Source organism: Scylla paramamosain, chromosome 21 (genome assembly GCF_035594125.1).
Source record: "Scylla paramamosain isolate STU-SP2022 chromosome 21, ASM3559412v1, whole genome shotgun sequence".
NCBI lineage: Eukaryota > Metazoa > Arthropoda > Malacostraca > Decapoda > Portunidae > Scylla > Scylla paramamosain.
Genome location: NC_087171.1, coordinates 13,241,676 through 13,260,766, shown reverse-complemented (window position 1 = coordinate 13,260,766; position 19,091 = coordinate 13,241,676). Strand labels below are relative to the sequence as shown.

At 43.0% G+C, this 19,091-nt stretch overlaps 1 protein-coding gene and 2 long non-coding RNA genes across 3 annotated transcripts in view; 2 read left to right on the top strand and 1 right to left on the bottom strand.

Annotated features, from left to right (window-relative positions):
- The window catches only part of LOC135111320 (uncharacterized), a 22,908-nt gene extending 8,809 nt beyond the window's left edge, over positions 1-14,099 (bottom strand). Inside the window, exon 1 of the long non-coding RNA XR_010273697.1 lies at positions 13,949-14,099. This is a non-coding gene — a long non-coding RNA (uncharacterized LOC135111320). The remainder of the gene's footprint in view (positions 1-13,948) is intronic.
- A 1,252-nt stretch (positions 14,100-15,351) lies between these two features.
- Positions 15,352-16,959, top strand: LOC135111284 (uncharacterized protein K02A2.6-like). The gene has a single exon (XM_064024521.1). The coding sequence runs from the start codon at positions 15,352-15,354 to the stop codon at positions 16,957-16,959; it is 1,608 nt and encodes a 535-aa protein (XP_063880591.1).
- A 209-nt stretch (positions 16,960-17,168) lies between these two features.
- Positions 17,169-18,647, top strand: LOC135111046 (uncharacterized). The gene is made up of 2 exons (XR_010273541.1): positions 17,169-17,242; positions 17,845-18,647. It is a non-coding gene; the product is annotated as an uncharacterized LOC135111046 (long non-coding RNA).
- Positions 18,648-19,091: the final 444 nt, after the last annotated feature.

Genomic DNA, 19,091 nt, shown 5'->3' with positions numbered 1-19,091 from the left:
GAGAGAGAGAGAGAGAGAGAGAGAGAGAGAGAGAGAGAGAGAGAGAGAGAGAGAGAGAGAGAGAGAGAGAGAGAGAGAGAGAGAGAGAGAGAGAGAGAGAGAGAGAGAGAGAGAGAGAGAGAGAGAGAGAGAGAGAGAGAGAAAGGTTAAGAAATAGCAAAAACAAGGAGAAAAGAAAAGGATAAAAGAAGCGAGAGAGAGGCTAGAGGAGGAGGAGGAGGAGGAGGAGGAGGAGGAGGAGGAGGAGGAGGAGGAGGAGGAGGAGGAGGAGGAGGAGGAGGAGGAGGAGGAGCAGCAGCAGCAGCAGCAGCAGCAGCAGCAGCAGCAGCAGCAGCAGCAGCAGCAGCAGAAGCAGAAGCAGAAGAAGAAGAAGAAGAAGAAGAAGAAGAAGAAAATCATCAACAACAACAAGAATAACAACAACAACAATGGAGAGAGAGAGAGAGAGAGAGAGAGAGAGAGAGAGAGAGAGAGAGAGAGAGAGAGAGAGAGAGAGAGAGAGAGAGAGAGAGAGAAGCACTCGCGAAAAGAAAAAAAAAGAAAAAGAAAAGAAAACAGGAGGTGGAGATGGAGGATGAAGGAGGCAGAGGAAGGAATGAAGGAAGGAGGAGGAGGAGGAGGAGGAGGAGGAGGAGGAGGAGGAGGAGGAGGAGGAGGAGGAGGAGGAGGAGGAGGAGGAGGAGGGGGATAGAAGTGGCCTTTAATCTGGGCAAGTGTCACTTCCAGACGCTGCAGTGTTACCTGATGTGGATAGAGACAATGAGGGGAGAGAGGCGGCCCGCAGGCTAATACTGAGTCCTGGTAGCGAAGGGGAGAAGGGAGAGGAAGGGGAACATGGTGGAGAACAAAAGGCAGGAAGAGGAGGCGGATAAGATGAAAGAGAATGATGGGGGAAGTCATCAAATACAGTTAACAAGTTGATCTTTTTTTTTTTTTTTGAGTTTTCCTATTCATCTTTCGTTTGGTTATGTGATTGGGTGGTTGTCTAAAAGGATCAAATGCTATGCCTGGGATGCTGTGTTAAGGATATTGCCCTTTTTTTATGCATTTCAATCGGTCTAGCTTGCACCTTTAGTATTCCACGTTCATTTGGCGTCGTGATCAGTTGGTTTTAGTGGTTTATGGGATCCGATACTGCGTTTTCGATTGAAGGTTAAGAGTGTTTCCTTTTTCATACAGTTCAATCGGCTTGGTTCATGTCTTTACCTCTCCACGTTTATCTAGAAAACTTATTCGTTAATTCATTCAAGTCTTTTAAGAGATCAAAAACTACCTTTCGATTCTAAATAGGAGACTACCTTTTTTACGAGTTTCAAATTCCTTGTATATGCAGGTAATTAAATTTCGTTAAGGGTTTTAAAGGATCGAGTATTACCCTTCCGATTTTCAGTAAAAGAGGTTGACTTTTTTTTACGCATTCCAATCGGTGTGGAGGGAAAGAAAAGACGAGGTGCTGGGAAACCCTCGCTTGCTGCTGCTGCTGCAGTTGGTGGCGGTGCCTGGGCCTTGGGTGGGTGGCAAGAACAGCTTTGTTTAAGGACTCCATTAAAGCAAACTTTTATTCGAGCAACTAAAACTCATTACCAGGGAGGGAGAGAGAGAGAGAGAGAGAGAGAGAGAGAGAGAGAGAGAGAGAGAGAGAGAGAGAGAGAGAGATGCAGGGAGGAGGGTGGGAGAGTATATTCCTCTCAAGTAACTTGGGTGAAGAGGCTCTTGTCTCCTGCTCTGCTCCTGACTTCTCACGTGCTGCCTTCCACCATCACCCTCACCCCCCTCATCGCCTCTCTCTCTCTCTCTCTCTCTCTCTCTCTCTCTCTCTCTCTCTCTCTCTCTCTCTCTCTCTCTCTCTCTCTCTGATGCTTCTTATTGTCAAAGCTTCTCTGAAAATATCTTGTGTTCCACCGTCTTTCCACATCCTGCTCTTGCTCCTCCCACGCCTTGGTTGGCCACTCCAGGCCCAGCAGCGCCCACTCCTCGCTCCTTCGCTCCTTCACCTCCTTCCACCGCGCCTGACTCAGCTAATGCTCAGCAAATATATGGATCGTTGCGTTATTGCACGTCAGCGCTGATGATACTGAGGGAGGGTTGAAACTGGGGAGGTGGAGGAAGAAGTGATGGGGGGAGATAGCAAGAGGAAGGCGGAGGGAAGAGAGAAGAGACAAAACATCTTAGGGAAGGTACAGCGGTGTTGGTGGGGAAGATAATGCCTTCACGGTAATATATCTAACCCAATGTTTTCCTTTCCAGTTTATCCCAGGAAAGAAGAAAAAGAGGAAATTTATCTGATTAGTGTTTTTTTCTGTCGCAATTATGAGGTACTGGCGGAGAGGAAAGAAAGGAAACAATATACGACAAGAGAGGGGAAAAGCATCAAAAAGTCAGAAATCTTACCATGTCCTCATATAGAGAAGAAAGAGTCTGTCTTAGGAGACAACGATAACTTATTTGGTAAAAAGAGGAAAAAAAAATTGTGGCGAATTAATACAGGGATGTGATTATGTTTCACTATTTCATGGCAACTGGTAGTGGAAAACGTTCTTAGCGAAACGCAATAAACTGAAAAAAAAAAATCTCATTATAGTACGCAGGTAAACACATCTTCTAGTCATATAAGACAAAGTGTAATTTCTATAAATATCATAATAGTGAGAAAGGAGATATCTTTTTGCAGAATTCAGGACTAAGAGAGAGAGAGAGAGAGAGAGAGAGAGAGAGAGAGAGAGAGAGAGAGAGAGAGAGAGAGAGAGAGAGAGAGAGAGAGAGAGAGAGAGAGAGAGAGAGAGAGAGAGAGAGAGAGAGAGAGAGCAAAACTGAAATGTTTCGGTGAACTCGTGCAACACAGAACGATAGAACAGCCACGAAAATGTGTGGAGTCAATTATGGCGAGGCCCTTTGAGAGAGAGAGAGAGAGAGAGAGAGAGAGAGAGAGAGAGAGAGAGAGAGAGAGAGAGAGAGAGAGAGAGAGAGAGAGAGAGAGAGAGAGAGAGAGAGAGAGGCGGCAGCTGAGGTGTGCAGTTGCTAGGGTCACTCAATGCTACTGTCAGAAGGAAGATAATGAGACGTGCAACCTTCGACTTCAACTCTTGATAATAACACACTCTCTCTCTCTCTCTCTCTCTGCAACTCCAGTATCTCTCCGCGGCCTCTATATTCGTACTTTTTTGGTGATAACTCATCTCTTGCTCAAGGTTTACCATTTTCCTTGCTACCACAGGACTCAGCAGTAATGGCGCAATTCAGATATGGCGGTCTAAACTCAATGAAACAAAACAAAGGCAATGTTGCGCTGAATTCACAAACATCTTTTCCCCCTCCGTTCGCATTCTACAAATGGACAACAATTCCTACAAGTGTCACAACTTTCTACGCAACAAACTTCTTCAGGGAATCGATATTGTAATAGTACGGGCCTTGGTACGTCAAACAACTCCCTTCGCAAGTGACGTAGTCGAATAGAAAACGGAGACACTACATGCATTCTCTCAAAGGGGAGACTTTACAGGTTCTAAGTGAAAAAGAGATGAAAGGAATGAGGATGTTTGAATAATCTAACCTTAAAATCCAATTCTGCGTGCATGGCAAACGTTACAGTACTCCTTTTGTAACATCTGCATTTTGTTTTCTACAGCAGAAATAAAAGTGTAGCCCAAACAGCGGCCAAAACAGCAGAATGAGCGCACGGAAGAATAAGTGTGTGACCATTACCAAACACTGCAATGGTCTAGCGACGCTTGGAAAAGGAATGCAACTGTCTTTGAATAAACGCATCAAAATGGTTGCTACACACTACGTGGTATTAAAACAGAACATAGATTATTACTTCACTTATGATGGATGAGGATAGCCCGTGCGCGCTTGAAAGATGTGTGGCAGTGAAAGGGCCACATTTCCCTGTCACCCACGCCTTCCCATCGCTTTTCATGGCGCGTGTTCTTCCATCCCTTCCTCCTTTCCTCCCTCTCACGCTACAATGAGGCACTTTAACAGTCTCGTACCAGCAATAGCCCGTAAGGATCGTCACAAAAAACAGCTGTGTTCTGTTCATAATGAAAAAATGTATCGTGTATTCGTAAACGGCTCTCTCTCTCTCTCTCTCTCTCTCTCTCTCTCTCTCTCTCTCTCTCTCTCTCTCTCTCTCTCTCCCAGCGCCCATCCCAGCCTATAACTGCAAGCCTTCAGTTTGTTGCGACGGGATATCATATTTTTACCTTCAGTACTTTTAGAAATATATAAGAAAAAAGATCCTATGTCGTTTGTGTTTATTCTCTGTACTGTGGCTGTCCTATTTCAAGAAGACTGGTTGTTATTACCGTTATTGTTGTTTGTTTGTTGTATGTTGCTTGTTGTTCTTGTTGTTTTTCATGACTTAATGACATTTTCATTGGTCGTTCTTCATATCCCAACCTGATCTTTAATTCCACACACACACACACACACACACACACACACACACACACACACACAAACAAGAGGAGGAGAAAACCGCTTCCTTGAGCACTAAGTCAACAACATACCTGAGAAAAGGAAGGAGAAAGACAACACAGTGCCACGACCCAGCGCAGCATCATTCACTTGTCAGAAGGACGGTATGAGCGAGGCGCAGACACAATCTGCTCTCAAGTTTACCGCTACGACGATAAAAAGTTTGGTCAGTGCTTGTGTTCATGTGATATGCATACAGTAGCAATGCGTGGAGTTTGTCCGGCAGGAAGCTTTTAAGTTTGAGGAAAACACACAAACTTCATAAAAAAAGTTGAATTTCTTATGCAGCGCTGACAGGGTAAGGATGAAGTTGTTTTCTTGGGGGAAATAGAATTGCTTTATTCAATTACCTTTCCGTAAAGTCAAGGAAAAATGAATAAAAGTTGATTCCGCAAAAAAAAAAAAAAAAAAAAAACATATCATTGCTCCAGGAATTACGTCTCTATACACTTTGAGTATACATTTAGTGAATTAAACTGTCTTGTGCAATCAAAGCTCGTATGTGTGTGTGTGAGGAGGATAACGTGAGTCACAGGGAGGGGAATATAAGGGACAAGGGGCTGCGGCTCCACAAAAATGAATATGTAGACTTTGTATATAGTATGAAAGAAGAGCGTACCAGGGAATGAAGAACCTTGATACTGTAGTGTTCTCGATACGTACTTTACAGAACATGTGAGTGCTGGGTTATGCTGAACAGTGAAAGGATACGAATGAAGAGTGGAAAGGAAACTGATCACAAAAAATTATACTAGATCCGAGACTGCAGTCACTCCAAATATTTAGGGACACCATGAGACACAGCACATGAGAAAGTGCTCGTAAAATGTCGTTGTTCTCTTGCACTTAATTATTTGGGACTTTCAAGATTTTAGTTTTAGTGATAGTTTAACAAAGAATCTCCATCATCAACAGGAAAAACACTCACAGGAACACATCTAGTCCAATCCCTGGCCTCTGAAAATAGTCCCAATGAGAGAACAAAACGTTTAACAATACGGGCATGAAATTGTAAGCCAAGTGAGGATGGCGGAGGACGGGAAGATATGAGGTAAGGCTGTGTGGCTGAAAAAAAAAAAAAAAAGCAGCACGATTTCCCAACAAGTTAACGTAGATGGTGCGCATGAATACAGTGAATATGTAGCCCCTTTTTGAGACACACGAAGGAAAGGAACCGGCCGAGGATGTGTACAGAGGAAGAGTATCATGAAAACTTGGTTAATGTGAATGTAGGATTTACAGGACACTTAAAATTATATGATGTTCCCCGTAACTCGCTCAAAGAAATGGTGGGCAAGTTTAGAGGCTGGTCCACATCTCGTGTTGGAAAGATCGCCTATCCAAGAATGCGAGAACATTAAGTTTCGTGGACTTTATAAAATGTAACATGATTCTGTGCGATGCAAATCTTTTGATGGCGGCAACTAAAGGCGTCAGAAAAGAAAGAAAGAACCCAGAAACACTTTAGGGTATAATGAAGAAGGTATGTGCAGGAGGAGAAAGAAGTTAAAGAAGAATGGATCAGAATGAGAATGGAATAGAGGAATGAACGAGAAATGTAAGGAAAAAAAGAAAGATAAAGTAGTCATGAAAAAAATAGATGGATAAAACAAACGTTAAGAGAGATAATATAAAAGAGAATGATGTGGAGGAAAGAGAGAAACAAAAGTAGAGACTGAGGAGGCAAAAAGTGTAATCTTTATGAAGAGAAGAACAGAACAGAAGAACAGAAAAATTAAAACGACACAGAAGAACGAGAGAGAGAGAGAGAGAGAAAAAGAGAGAGAGAGAGAGAGAGAGAGAGAGAGAGAGAGAGAGAGAGAGAGAGAGAGAGAGAGAAAAGATGGAAAAGACTCGAGGCAAAACTAACGAAGACAGATAAGACAAAAAGAAAGAAAGAAAGAAGTCAAGGAAGAGAAGCAAAACAAGAATACAGTGCAGGAATGCATAAGTGAAATCTTGAGCATTAAAGAAGAGAGATCGACACCGCACACTAGAGAACCTACTCGTTAGGACGCCCTCCAGATTTGTGCGGATGCGTGAGTGTGCACAAAACGAGAGAGGCGGGAGGCGAAAGAGGAGAGAAGAAAGCGAAAATTTATGTGCAAGAAGGCAGCGTATAAAGAGATGAAATGTTTATCCAGGGGGAGGCTTTTTAAAACACTGGGGGAAGGCAGGCAGGTGGTGCAGGGATAAATTATATTACCATACGGTTCGCGTGGAGAGGAATGTGCAGGCGACGGTAAATATAATGCGTGTGTTTTCTACTATTTTTATTTATGAGATAGGTTAAGCTCTTTTCTTGTTTGTTTATTTTATGTAAGAGACGAAGTGGCTAAAGAGAGAAAAAAAAAAATAAATAAAAAGGGCCCACTGAGAGTCCCTAAGGAAATAACAAAAGGATAATCAAATATTGCAGAATAAGTGTCTTGAAACCTCCCTCGTGAAAATGTTCAAGTCATAGGGAGAAGGAAATGTCTTTACATATGTGTGTGTGTGTGTGTGTGTGTGTGTGTGTGTGTGTGTGTGTGTGTGTGTGTGTGTGTGTGTGTGTGTGTGTGTGTGTGTGTGTGTGTGTGTGTGTGTGTGTGTGTGTGTGCAAAATGACGGGATATACACACATTACATATAAAGAACAAGGCAACGCTAATCACTTCAGCGTCTTTATCCTTAATTTTATCCTCTGCACTCCTTCCCCGTCCTGGATTTAACTCCCTCCACTCCCACTCCCTCCTCCCCTCCGCCGGGCCAACACAAAGGCGCCACCACTTGTAGGGTTGCGACAATTAGTCCTCGCCGACACACGCCTTCAGGAGCCCCCGGCATGCCACTCTAGCACTTCAAATGTGGGTCGTGAAGGTAACTGACGCCGCCTCTGCACACCTACTTGTTCTTTGGGTTCTCCTGAGGTAAGGAGTATTATTGTGGCAGGGAAGTTTTGACTCACGCAAGCACGCCACGCACGCACGGTCATACACATGGTCACTTACCCCCCCACCTCTCTCTCTCTCTCTCTCTCTCTCTCTCTCTCTCTCTCTCTCTCTCTCTCTCTCTCTCTCTCTCTCTCTCTCTCTCAAATCAAGATATTCAATCTCTCACAATGAAAAACAAAAATATACGTACACTGTCTATATTGCAATGAGAGCAACATAAAGGTTCGACATACCTCAAGCATTTTACAAAACCCGCACCACCGGCAATAATAAGATATACTTCATGGAGACACAATTATTGCCTATATTCAATCGAAAAAAAAAAAAAAAATTAAGGTACAGTCTTCCTAAAATATGAATCCAGAATCAGCGATGGATGATCTGAATGAAGTCTTTTGATGTCGATGTGCTGCAATCATCATCCTGTAATTTTCCCTTTTGCAGACAATCCTATTTATGGAGACGATTCATAAGTTTGGTATTGAGTCAACGGCCAGACGAAACAGGCAAATGAGGAAGCAATCCCAGACAGGCAAAAAATGTATAAAGGGAACACGCAGAGCCAATGAGTAACCTGGTGACAGCCTTGGCCTCCCTTGGCCTCTGGGTGGAGAAATGTGAAGGAAAAAAGAGTCTTACTTCCACATCCCGTCAGAAATATAGCGATTTCGTAGCACGCTTGACGAGAAAATGAAAAAAAAATATGACAAAAAAAGTACTTGATAAAAAAAAACAGCAGATGATAAATGTACCAAGTATGCGACGAAAAGACGAGCTAAAAACGTGAGAGAGAAAAAAGGAAAGGACAAGCAATGTACCTAAAATGAAAATGAAAAAAATAAAGGAGAAAAGGAGTGACTTTCCCCCTCATGAACTCCTCTTCTCCTAAAAGTAAAGAAAAGAAAGAAAGAAAAAAAAAGCTACTTCCTGGTGATGAAGGCTGGAGGGTGGGGAAGTGACGAGGCCAGGAGGGCGGGAGTGGGGCAAGACTGGGGTGGTAGTAGGTCGGGCAGGGCGGAAGGCGGCTCAGCGGTAGCTCGGGGCGGTGTGACGGGGTAATGATGCATTCATTACCGAGAGTAATTACCCTCATCTCCTGGCAGACTCCTTCATCCCTCACCGCCCGGGACACTAACAGCCCTTGCGCACACTGACAGGGGGAGTTGGGGACGTGTGGGGGGAGTACCGTGGCTTATGGTGTCCAAGGGTCTGGCCTGACTCACGAGGAGGCGACGAGGAGTAGCGAAAAGACCGGGAGAGAGAGGCAGAGCAGAGGCTGGGAGGAATTATGGTGGAAGGTTAAAGGAAGGTCTGGAGAAAGGTTCGAAAAAAAGACGCGTGAAGCAGAGTCTTGCAAGGTGGACCAGGGAAGGGAAGGGAAGGGACGGGAAGGGAAGGAAAGGGAAGAGGGAAAGGCAAGAAGAGAAGGGTCGGATCGCAGAGAGGAAGGTCTACGAAAAAGCTGATGAAGGACTTTGGGGAAGCGCCGCGGAAGGGAAAAGGAGGGATAGAAGAGACCTGCTGAGCCGTTGTAACAAGGCTGATGTATAAGAGGAGGTGGAAAAGAAAAAAGCTTTAAAAAAATATGATGGACAGAAAAGGACACTTGAAAGGATGAGTCGAGGAAATGGAATAAAAATAAATAAATAAATAAATGAATAAATAAAAAAAAAATAAAGAAAAATGGATTTGGTACATGTGGCAGTTAAAAAAAGATGCAATAGAAAAAAAAAAAGGTCGTTAGACAGAAATGAACATCTAGAGGAGAAAATAATCATAGAAGATAAACAAACCAAGAATCCCATACAAAATAAACTAAGAAACTGAAATACAAACAACGAGGATAAAGAAAAGGTAAAACAAATGAAAAACGAAAAACAAAGGACGACACGAGAGAGAGAGAGAGAGAGAGAGAGAGAGAGAGAGAGAGAGAGAGAGAGAGAGAGAGAGAGAGAGAGAGAGAGAGAGAGAGAGAGAGAGAGAGAGAGAATGACGAGGCACACTGATTGAGGCAAAAAAAAGCAAAATCTGGTAAATTAAAAAAAAAGAGGGAAGAATGAACGTATGTAAGGAGAAAAAAAAAAAAAGAAAAGGAAACGAGACAGATGAAGGGGGCACTAAAAAAAAAAATATGGTAAGTAAAGATGTTCAAATTAAGAGACTGATAAAACATACCAAAAAAAAAAGTAGCAAATATGTATAAAAAGATATAGAAGAAAAAAAATGTAAGGAAAAAAAAGACGACATTCAAAATAGGACACTGAAAATAAATAGTAAAGAAAAAAATGAACCAAAAAACAAAAAAAAAACAGGATATCCATAAAAAAAAATAAACGTAACAAAAAACAATAATAAAACATACAAGATAAAGAAGACAAAACAAAAGCAAACAGACGAAAAAAAAAAATCCGAACCAACAAAAATTAAACTAAAGCACCAAAAAAAAAAAAAAAAGGAAGAAATAATAAAGTTAGTACCTGGATCGAGGGTGCAGGAAATATACAGAGAAAGGGAGAGGGAATAATGGCACGCAAAAGGAAACCCGGAACTGAGCAGGGGCGAAAAAGAAGCATTAAAAAACAAAACACACAGGAAAACGTGGGACTAACAAAGCCCTCTCTCTCTCTCTCTCTCTCTCTCTCTCTCTCTCTCTCTCTCTCTCTCCTCTCTCTCTCTCTCTCTCTCTCTCTCTCTCCCTCTCTCCTTACGCCACGGATTCATCGCATCAGTATCAGCCTTGTGAGTGCAGTATCTGGTTCGCCAACGTAAAGATTATTTGGTTGGCGTTGAAGCTTGAGTGGCTGGCGGGACAGGGAGAGGCGGTAGAGGCTGAGAGAGAGAGAGAGAGAGAGAGAGAGAGAGAGAGAGAGAGAGAGAGAGAGAGAGAGAGAGAGAGAGAGGAGAGAGAGAGAGAGAGAGAGAGAGAGAGAGAGAGAGAGAGAGCGGCCGGTGTGTGTGTGGAAGGAAAGGGAAAGCGGGTTGTCGAGGAGCGAGATTGTTTGTCTGAAGCTGAAAAGGGAACTAAAAGCGGCACCGAGAAAGGCTGAGAGGTGGAAGAGGAGGAGGAGGATAAGCAGGAGCAGGAGGAGGAGCAGGAGGAAAGATAGTGACGTCCTGCTCCCCATCACTTTTAGGAAAAACCTGACCAAACTTCGTGTATATTTATTTGCGTATATGAACGTATGTATTTACTATTATATATGCATGTAAGAATGTATGTCATTATCTACATCATACAGGAACACCATGCACGTCACTAAACCCTAAATAACTACAAGGGAACACAAATGAGGAGCAACAAGACCCTACCTTACTATTTTCTGCGATAAGATATACCTACATTGAACGACATAGGATAGTCAAGGCGAGGACAGTGGACAGTATAGAGGTAAAGGAGGGATTACCTGAGGACAGAGGGAGTGAGGAGTCAGAGGGACAAGATGTGGAAAGAAATACTGAACTTCTGACACGAGGACTGCTGGGAGAGGACAAAGGTGAGGGGGGAAAAAAAAAGGTGCTGGTGTCTTGTCCTGGCACCACGATCGCCTGCAAAGCCCGAGGGAGGAAACGAAGGTAAAATAATGTGAAGAAAAACGAATACAAACACAAGAGGTGCAAGGGATGGTCAAGTGAAATAAAAGGAAGAAAAAAAGCGAGGGGCACAGAAAGAAGGCTAATGGCTACACAGTGCCGCAAATTCCCAGCCTGCCTGCGTCTAATTACTAAGGAGGACGTTTTCACTAATACCCGAGAAAGTTTCCCTCGAGAGATGAATTCAGATTTTATGGAAGAATATTATATAAGAAAAGTGTGTGTTCGTCTGAGCTGAAATCATTCCGAAGATCTTAATCTAATCCTTCTTTGGTTGGTGAATGTCAAAAATTCTCACTGTCTTTGTTTTTCTGTCTGTGTTTGTATTTTTATTTTTTTTAATTTTTTGTCCCCTATGGTTTTCTGTGTGTATGTCTGTATCTGTGTACCTGCATTTTTTTTTGTCAGCTTTAACCATTTCTCTGCTATTTGGCTCTTCTTTCCATAGTCACTGACACTCTGAGATGTTTCTTCTTGTTCTGGAGGCACCTCCAAACATTATACGGACTAAAAACAGCAAAATCTATTCCTTTCATTCCCTTCTTTCTTGCATGGAATTTTAAAAGATTTCATACATACTCGTATTTCTTAATGCTGCAAATTGCTACTTATTTTACTGAAAGGGTTAATGGTTGTACAAAATCCTTATTAAACTATCTCTAGCATCCTTACCAGCACTTATTTAGGCATGGTCGGTGGAAGTTCCTTTCGTAATATGGGCTAAGACTGTTTAATGTTACACTCTATGCTTTGATTATTTAACCATGTTGTACCATGTCGTATATGACGTCATGAGAATCCCCTGTTGCGGCCTCGATTGCTTTCACTCCATCAATGAATGTAATCTTCAACTCTGTCCGAATATATTTCATGCTGTGTGGTGTATCCGCTGTGTGGGGGAGTTACTCCTGAAGCATTCCTGTCCACTGGATCGCTTAAAAAGATTTTAGTTCATTTTTTTTTAATTCTTTGAGATTCGCCAGAAAAATCATGGGTGATTAAAGGTTATTGTTCTATTCGTGGCCAGTATAAAAGCTCTCCCTAATTAAATTCGGTAAATTCACAGAATCACGCCGTCTCACTCTGACGGAGCAAATCATTATTTTTCCTGCCAAGTTTTCACTGACAGCTAATCGTTTCCGTCACAAATCAGTAGTCTCCAAGTTCCTGATCTCCCTCCACATTAAAATGTATCGATTAAAACACATTTCTGTTTTTGTCCCACAGGATAACTAATAATAAAAAAAAAATATATATAAATCAATCTAACCTAACGACTTGATTTAATGTGATGCAAATTGACCGAATGGAATTATGCTCACAACTTGCAGTGAAAAAGTAACACGGTATTGTCATGTGCGTTCACAAATCTTATTCTTTCCTGTGAGACGGATACAATTCTCTAATGATACTTTCAATTCCATATTTTTCAGCTTGTTTGATGTTTTGCCAAGGAGAAACTCGTGGTAGCAGAGTCAAGATCACACCACCACAGTGCGGCGGCCCGAGGACATCTGTGGGGACGGCGTGATGCCCTCAACGTCATCCCAAGTTTAACCTAACTAGCTTTCAGCTCGCTTGGTTAATCTCTAGTAACACGTTGCAAGTTTGTGTCAAGGGAAAAAATGCAAGTCGGCTTTTCCGTAACTCAAACTTGGAGGCTTGTCTGTTCCCACTGTTTGGCGTGGCGGAAACGGCCAGCCAAGGAATGAGTGTTACTTTATATAAACTCTTCAAAAAAATATGCACCGGATTTACTTGCTTTCTCTCTCTCTCTCTCTCTCCTCTCTCTCTCTCTCTCTCTCTCTCCTCCTCTCTCTCTCTCTCTCTCTCTCTCTCTCTCTCTCTCTCTCTCTCTCTCCCCTTTCACTGGACTCCCGCCTCTACCACTAAAACTCGAAAAAGAACACATGAACGTAAAGGAAGAACAAGTAACAGCAGACCCTACGAGGCTACTGGTGGTAAGCAGACCTGTCTATATTACTAAGAGCTCATTCTGTCCCAGTTTTCACACAGCAATGGAGCAACGAAGCTAACACTCTCTAATGCAAAACGATTGACTGGAGATAGTGAAGGATAGCAAGATTAATGAAATAAGTGTCTGTTAAAAGATATCAGGCGAAAACTCTAATTCAGGAGACAGAGCAGGACTTAGCGGGATTGGCAGGCACATTATTATTCCAAGCCGTGTTCTTCTCACCCCAAAAACACCACCTTTTCTGTCATCAACACGTCCCGAGCACTGCAGTCTGCATACTGGTGCACAATATAATTTGAAGTACGGTGAACACTCCAAATGATTTTTAGTTCTCAGGTCCCCTTCGAATTTATCCTCCCCCCTTAATGGCCTCAGCACCAAGAGGAAGCGTGTGTCTGTGCAAGGGACGGAGAAGGACGGCGGGAGTGCCACGACTGACGCTTTGAAATTTAGTGCCGCCCCCAGAAGTGCAGCCTAGGCGCATCTTGCTATACCGTGCTAAAGGCATACACATCTGTGTCTCGACTCCGCCTCGCTAATGTGCCAAGGATTCGGAATCTGGACATCATCTGGCTCGGGATATTTTTAGTGCTGAAAAAATGGTTGGTGTTCTGATTGCACGCAAGAACTTAAATTTCTACCATGAGCCACAAATTCATAAACCCAGATGAGAAAGACTGTGTGTGTGTTCAGTTCTCGTCACCAATGCAATAATAACACCCCACTTTTATGGTCTTTACCCGCTTTTTCCCTCATCCCTTATAAAACCTGATAAACAGTAGATTCTCGACATATTAGATCTTCAAACATGAGGCGCAACACAAAACACATAAATGAATACATCACCCAACAATCAACCATGACTGTGTAACAAAGCTATATACAGTGAGTCACCCTGGGGGGACGCAGCTGGCCGGGAGCGTGGATGGATTGCCCTGAGTGGAGAGCAACACCTGAGACTCACCTGATGTGGACGATGTAGTGTGAGATGGGCGAGTTGTGGTTGTCTGGCGAGGCGGTCCACGACAGGTTGACGGAGCGCGAAGTGAAGCCCATCACGAGGGGCCGCCCGGGAGGGTCTGGCTTGTCTGTGAGAGAGAGAAACACGGTGAGGGGATGGCCACTGGTAGGTTAAGATTATTATTATTATTATTATTATTATTATTATTATTATTATTATTATTATTATTACTAGTAGTAGTAGTAGTAGTAATAGTAGTGGTAGTAGTAGTTTTTGTTTTTGTTGCTAATGTATTATCATTATTTCTATTCTTCTCCTTCACTTCCTCTCATTTTCCTTTCCCTCTTCTTATCTCCCTCCTCGTTCTTATCGTCGTCATAGTTGTTATCATTTTCCTCTTCCTCCTCCTCCTCCTCCTCCTGCTCCTCACCACCACCATCACCACCACCATTACCGTCAGTCCAACAAAGTGGAAGATAAGGCTCCCTCCGGGCTGGCGGCCACATGACCTTATTAGGGGTCCAGCGGCCTGTCAAATAATTTACCCTCGAATTAAAACACTTCAGTTTCCAGCGTTCACAGTTTCATTGGGCGAGTAGAGTGTTGCACAGCTTCATTAGGAATAGGGTATATGAACCACCTTGAGAATTCAGAGCTATTGCATCGTGAGGGAAAGGAAGTATTTTATCACAGAATTTTTTAATGTGAATAAGAAATAATACAATAATTTGGATGAGCGCGCGCACACACACACACACACACACATGAATCGCCACGTGTTGTTCATGGATAATTAACCTTGAGCTCATCAGTATGAAATGTCTTCGTGGCATTTGCTCGAATTAATTTGACGGAATCATATTACAACTAAATCATTTGTATGCATATATGATATCACGACTAATTAATCCTTATCCTAATCATCACCACCAGCCTCCATGATTCCACGGCTGGGCAGGGGCCTCATTAATCTTATTTACCGCCAAAGTTTAGTGAGTGACCAACCACCGTACCTAGAATGATGTCTGTGTGTGATGACGCGTGTTAACTCATTTGTTCATACGCTTCTAGAAACACACACACACACACACACACACACACACACACACACACACACACTCACACACACACACACACACACACACACACACACACACTATTCATACAAATATGTAGTTACATAGACTACTGTTATAATTGTTACTACCAAAGTACTACTTGTCATTCACTGCTTCATGTATTGGTTTATGTATTAGTTCATACTAGTTGATTTCGGAAGCTTCTCTCTGTATGGAGCCAGTTCAGCTCCAGCCGGCAAGCGGGTAGCCGCTCCTTAATACATTGTTACCCCTGGAGTCCATCTCTTACTACGTCTCAATCCTGCAGTTATTACATTGGCGACGAGGATGGGATCTATTGGCAAAGTAGAAGAATTTAACCAGGATGCCGAGGTGTGGACTCAATATGTGGAGCGGCTGGAGCATTTTTTTGAAGCCAACGACATTATTGAAGAGAAAAAAAAGAAATCTACTTTATTGGCTGTTTGTGGAGCAAGAACCTACGAAGTGATAAGGTCACTCTGCCTACCAGAGAAGCCAGCCGACAAGTCGTACAGTGACCTCAAAGTGCTGTTGGAGAATCACATGTGCCCGAAACCGTCAGTAATCATGAAGCGCTTCAAATTCAACTCACGATTCAAGCAACCAACTGAATCTGTGTCTTCTTACATTACTGACCTTCGGAAATTAGCGGAGCACTGTGCGTACGGAAACCAACTACCTGACATGTTACGAGATCGTCTGGTGTGTGGAATTGACGACCGAAAAATACAAGCAAGGTTGTTGGCAGATGGGAATTTGGACTTCAAGAAGGCAGAGGCAACTGCTCTGGCTATGGAGGCTGCGGCAAAAGACACTGAAGACCTACAACAGGCTGGGGAGTACCGCAGCAGTCAAGTGAACAAGATTCAGGAGAGGCGCGGGGAAGGAAGAAAAATTCAAGAGACACCGTGGGTGCGAACGAATCCTCGACCACAGTGCTACAGGTGTGGGGGTCCGCATGTGGCTCCTAGCTGTCATTTTGCACGTGCTACCTGTTTTAAATGTAAGAAAGTGGGACACTTGGCAAGGATGTGTCGAAATAAAGCAGACATGGAAAGGAAAATGCACAAGATTGAGGGTGAAGAGGAGGACGGTGAGACAACTGGGGAAGAATACACCTTGTATACAGTGCGGGGGGCTCGTGAACCACCTGTGATTGTTCACCCAGAAGTTAACAAGGTGGCTATTCCCATGGAAGTGGATACTGGTGCTGCGGTGTCCATTATAAGTCAGAAAGTGTATGAAGAAAGCTGGAAGGATACGTGCAAGCCGGTGCTCGAGTATTCCGACGTAGTGTTACGCACCTACAGTGGAGACTTATTGAAAGTGATGGGGGAAGTGAATGTGGAGGTTAATTATAACAACCAGTCGAAAGTTCTGCCGTTGGTGGTAGTGGATGGAGACGGCCCGAGTTTGATGGGGAGAAACTGGTTGAAACAAATTAAGCTAGACTGGGCTGCAGTTTATAGTTGTCGGTCAGAGTGTGATAAGGTCATTCGCAGTTTTAGTAATGTTTTCAAAGAGGAGTTGGGTCTCATCAGAAACACAAAGGCGACCCTACATGTGGATAAGGAGGCACAACCCAAGTTTTTCAAAGCTCGCCCGTTGCCCTACGCCTTGAAAGACAAAGTGGAGCACGAGTTGGAACGGCTAGTTAACGATGGAGTAATTGAACCTGTGCAGTTCTCAGAGTGGGCGGCGCCAATAGTCCCGATAGTTAAGGGAGACAAATCCATACGTATTTGTGGGGACTACAAGATGACTGTGAACCGCGTGTCTAGAGTGGACAGTTACCCGATACCGAAGGTTGAGGATTTATTAGCAAATTTGTCAGGAGGGAAGACTTTTTCAAAATTAGACCTGTCACATGCTTATTCACAACTACCACTGGAAGAGGAATCAAAAAATATGTAACGATAAATACACATAAGGGGTTATTCGTATATAATCGCTTACCATACGGAGTCTCCTCGGCGCCAGGAATATTCCAGAGAGTTATGGAGAACTTACTGCAAGGTATCCCTCACGTGGTGGTGTACTTGGATGATGTATTAGTGACAGGGAAGACGGAAAGGGGAACATCTGAGTAACCTGACAGAAGTTTTGAGGCGTAATAATCCCAATCCTTTGCAGCCATGGGAGTGGCCACTAAAACCCTGGTCCAGGTTACATTTGGATTACGCTGGGCCGTTTATGGGTAAGATGTTCCTCGTCATCATAGATGCCCATTCCAAATGGATGGATGTTCACGCTACACAGTCAGCCACTTCATCTATAACTATTGAAAAGTTGCAAGTTACATTCGGGTCACAAGGACTACCTGACACGGTGGTAACAGATAATGGTACCAATTTTTGTAGCGAAGAGTTTGAAGCTTTCTTAAAACAAAATGGTATCATTCACATAAAGACATCTCCCTACCATCCAGCATCCAATGGGTTGGCGGAAAAGGCAGTTCAAATTTTTAAAAATTCTCTTAAAAGATTAACAGGAGGCTCATTGGAATCCAGAATTAGCAAGTTTCTGTTACGGTATCGAGTAACACCTCAGACTACCACAGGAGTTTCCCCTGCTGAGCTTTTAGTGGGAAGAAAATTAAAAACTTGTTTAGACTTACTGCATCCAGATGTCCAGGATAGAGTTATGAAGAAGCAAGAAATGCAAAAGTACTACCATGATCAGAAAGCGCGGCATAGGGAATTTAAAGTGGGAGAATTAGTTTATGTAGTAAACTTTTCTCCAGGAAAAAAATGGCTATCAGGCGTAATTGTCCAAAAATCCGGTCCTGTTTCTTTCAAGGTGCAGTTGCTAGATGGGAGGACTGTACGACGTCATCTCGACTATGTGAGGAGAAGAGTAAGCATAGAGGGCGAGACGGTTAACGCAGATGATGCCATACCACCTCCCATGGACCTCACAAATGGAGCAGGAATTCAGAAACATGGTTCGGCACCGGCAGGCAGCGTGTCGCCCCTAAAGGCAGGAGTTTCGAAGCAGTCCGGAGCACACAACAGCAACGCGCCGGATCAAATTCAAGAACGAGAGTTAACCTCAAGTCAAGAGTTCGAACCTGGATTGCCGCCACAACAGCAGCCGTTGGAGAGGGAAACACTGCGCCGTTCTGAGAGACTGCGCCAGAAGCCAGATCGTTTGCAGATAGCTTGGAAATAAAATGTTAGGTCTCTTGCTTCACTTGTGTTAACTATTTTAATTGTTGGAGTTTTGTATTACTTTTGCTAGTTTTAGTTACTATGTTTATTTTGTTTTTTGTCTCGTGTTTGCGGGTTTTAGCGTTTCTTATAACTTGTATCGAATATTTTTTTTTCTAGTCTTTCTAATTGATAAGTTTTAGTATCTTCTGTATCTTTTTTAACATTTTGGTTGTAAACTTGATTTTATGGTTTCTAACCTGAGTTTTTTTTAAAAAAGGGAGGAGTGTTATAATTGTTACTACCAAAGTACTACTTGTCATTCACTGCTTCATGTATTGGTTTATGTATTAGTTCATACTAGTTGATTTCGGAAGCTTCTCTCTGTATGGAGCCAGTTCAGCTCCAGCCGGCAAGCGGGTAGCCGCTCCTTAATACATTGTTACCCCTGGAGTCCATCTCTTACTACGTCTCAATCCTGCAGTTATTACAACTACAAATATGTAATCTATGTAAGAACAAACACACATGGTTTCCCCATAACTCACTCATTGTTCTCTCAAACAACACAAGGACAGAGCCCAAGGACAGAGAACAATATATTGAGTTCGATAACAATAACGATTTGTCAAAGGAGAAAGAGGTCTCTTCATAAACAAGGATACGTACCATTGGGAAAGAAAGCTTATTAAAAGAAGGGATGAACAGTATGTCGCCAGAAAATGGATGATATGCAAGTGGATGGAATAAAACATGACAGGCCAAGAAAGATTTGAGAGAGATAGGGTTGAGTGGAGAAGAGGAAGACACTCTATGAAAAACAGATAGGGTTGAGTGGAGAAGAGGGAAGACACTCTATGAAAAACAATCTAGTGAAGAACAGTGACCCAATATGAA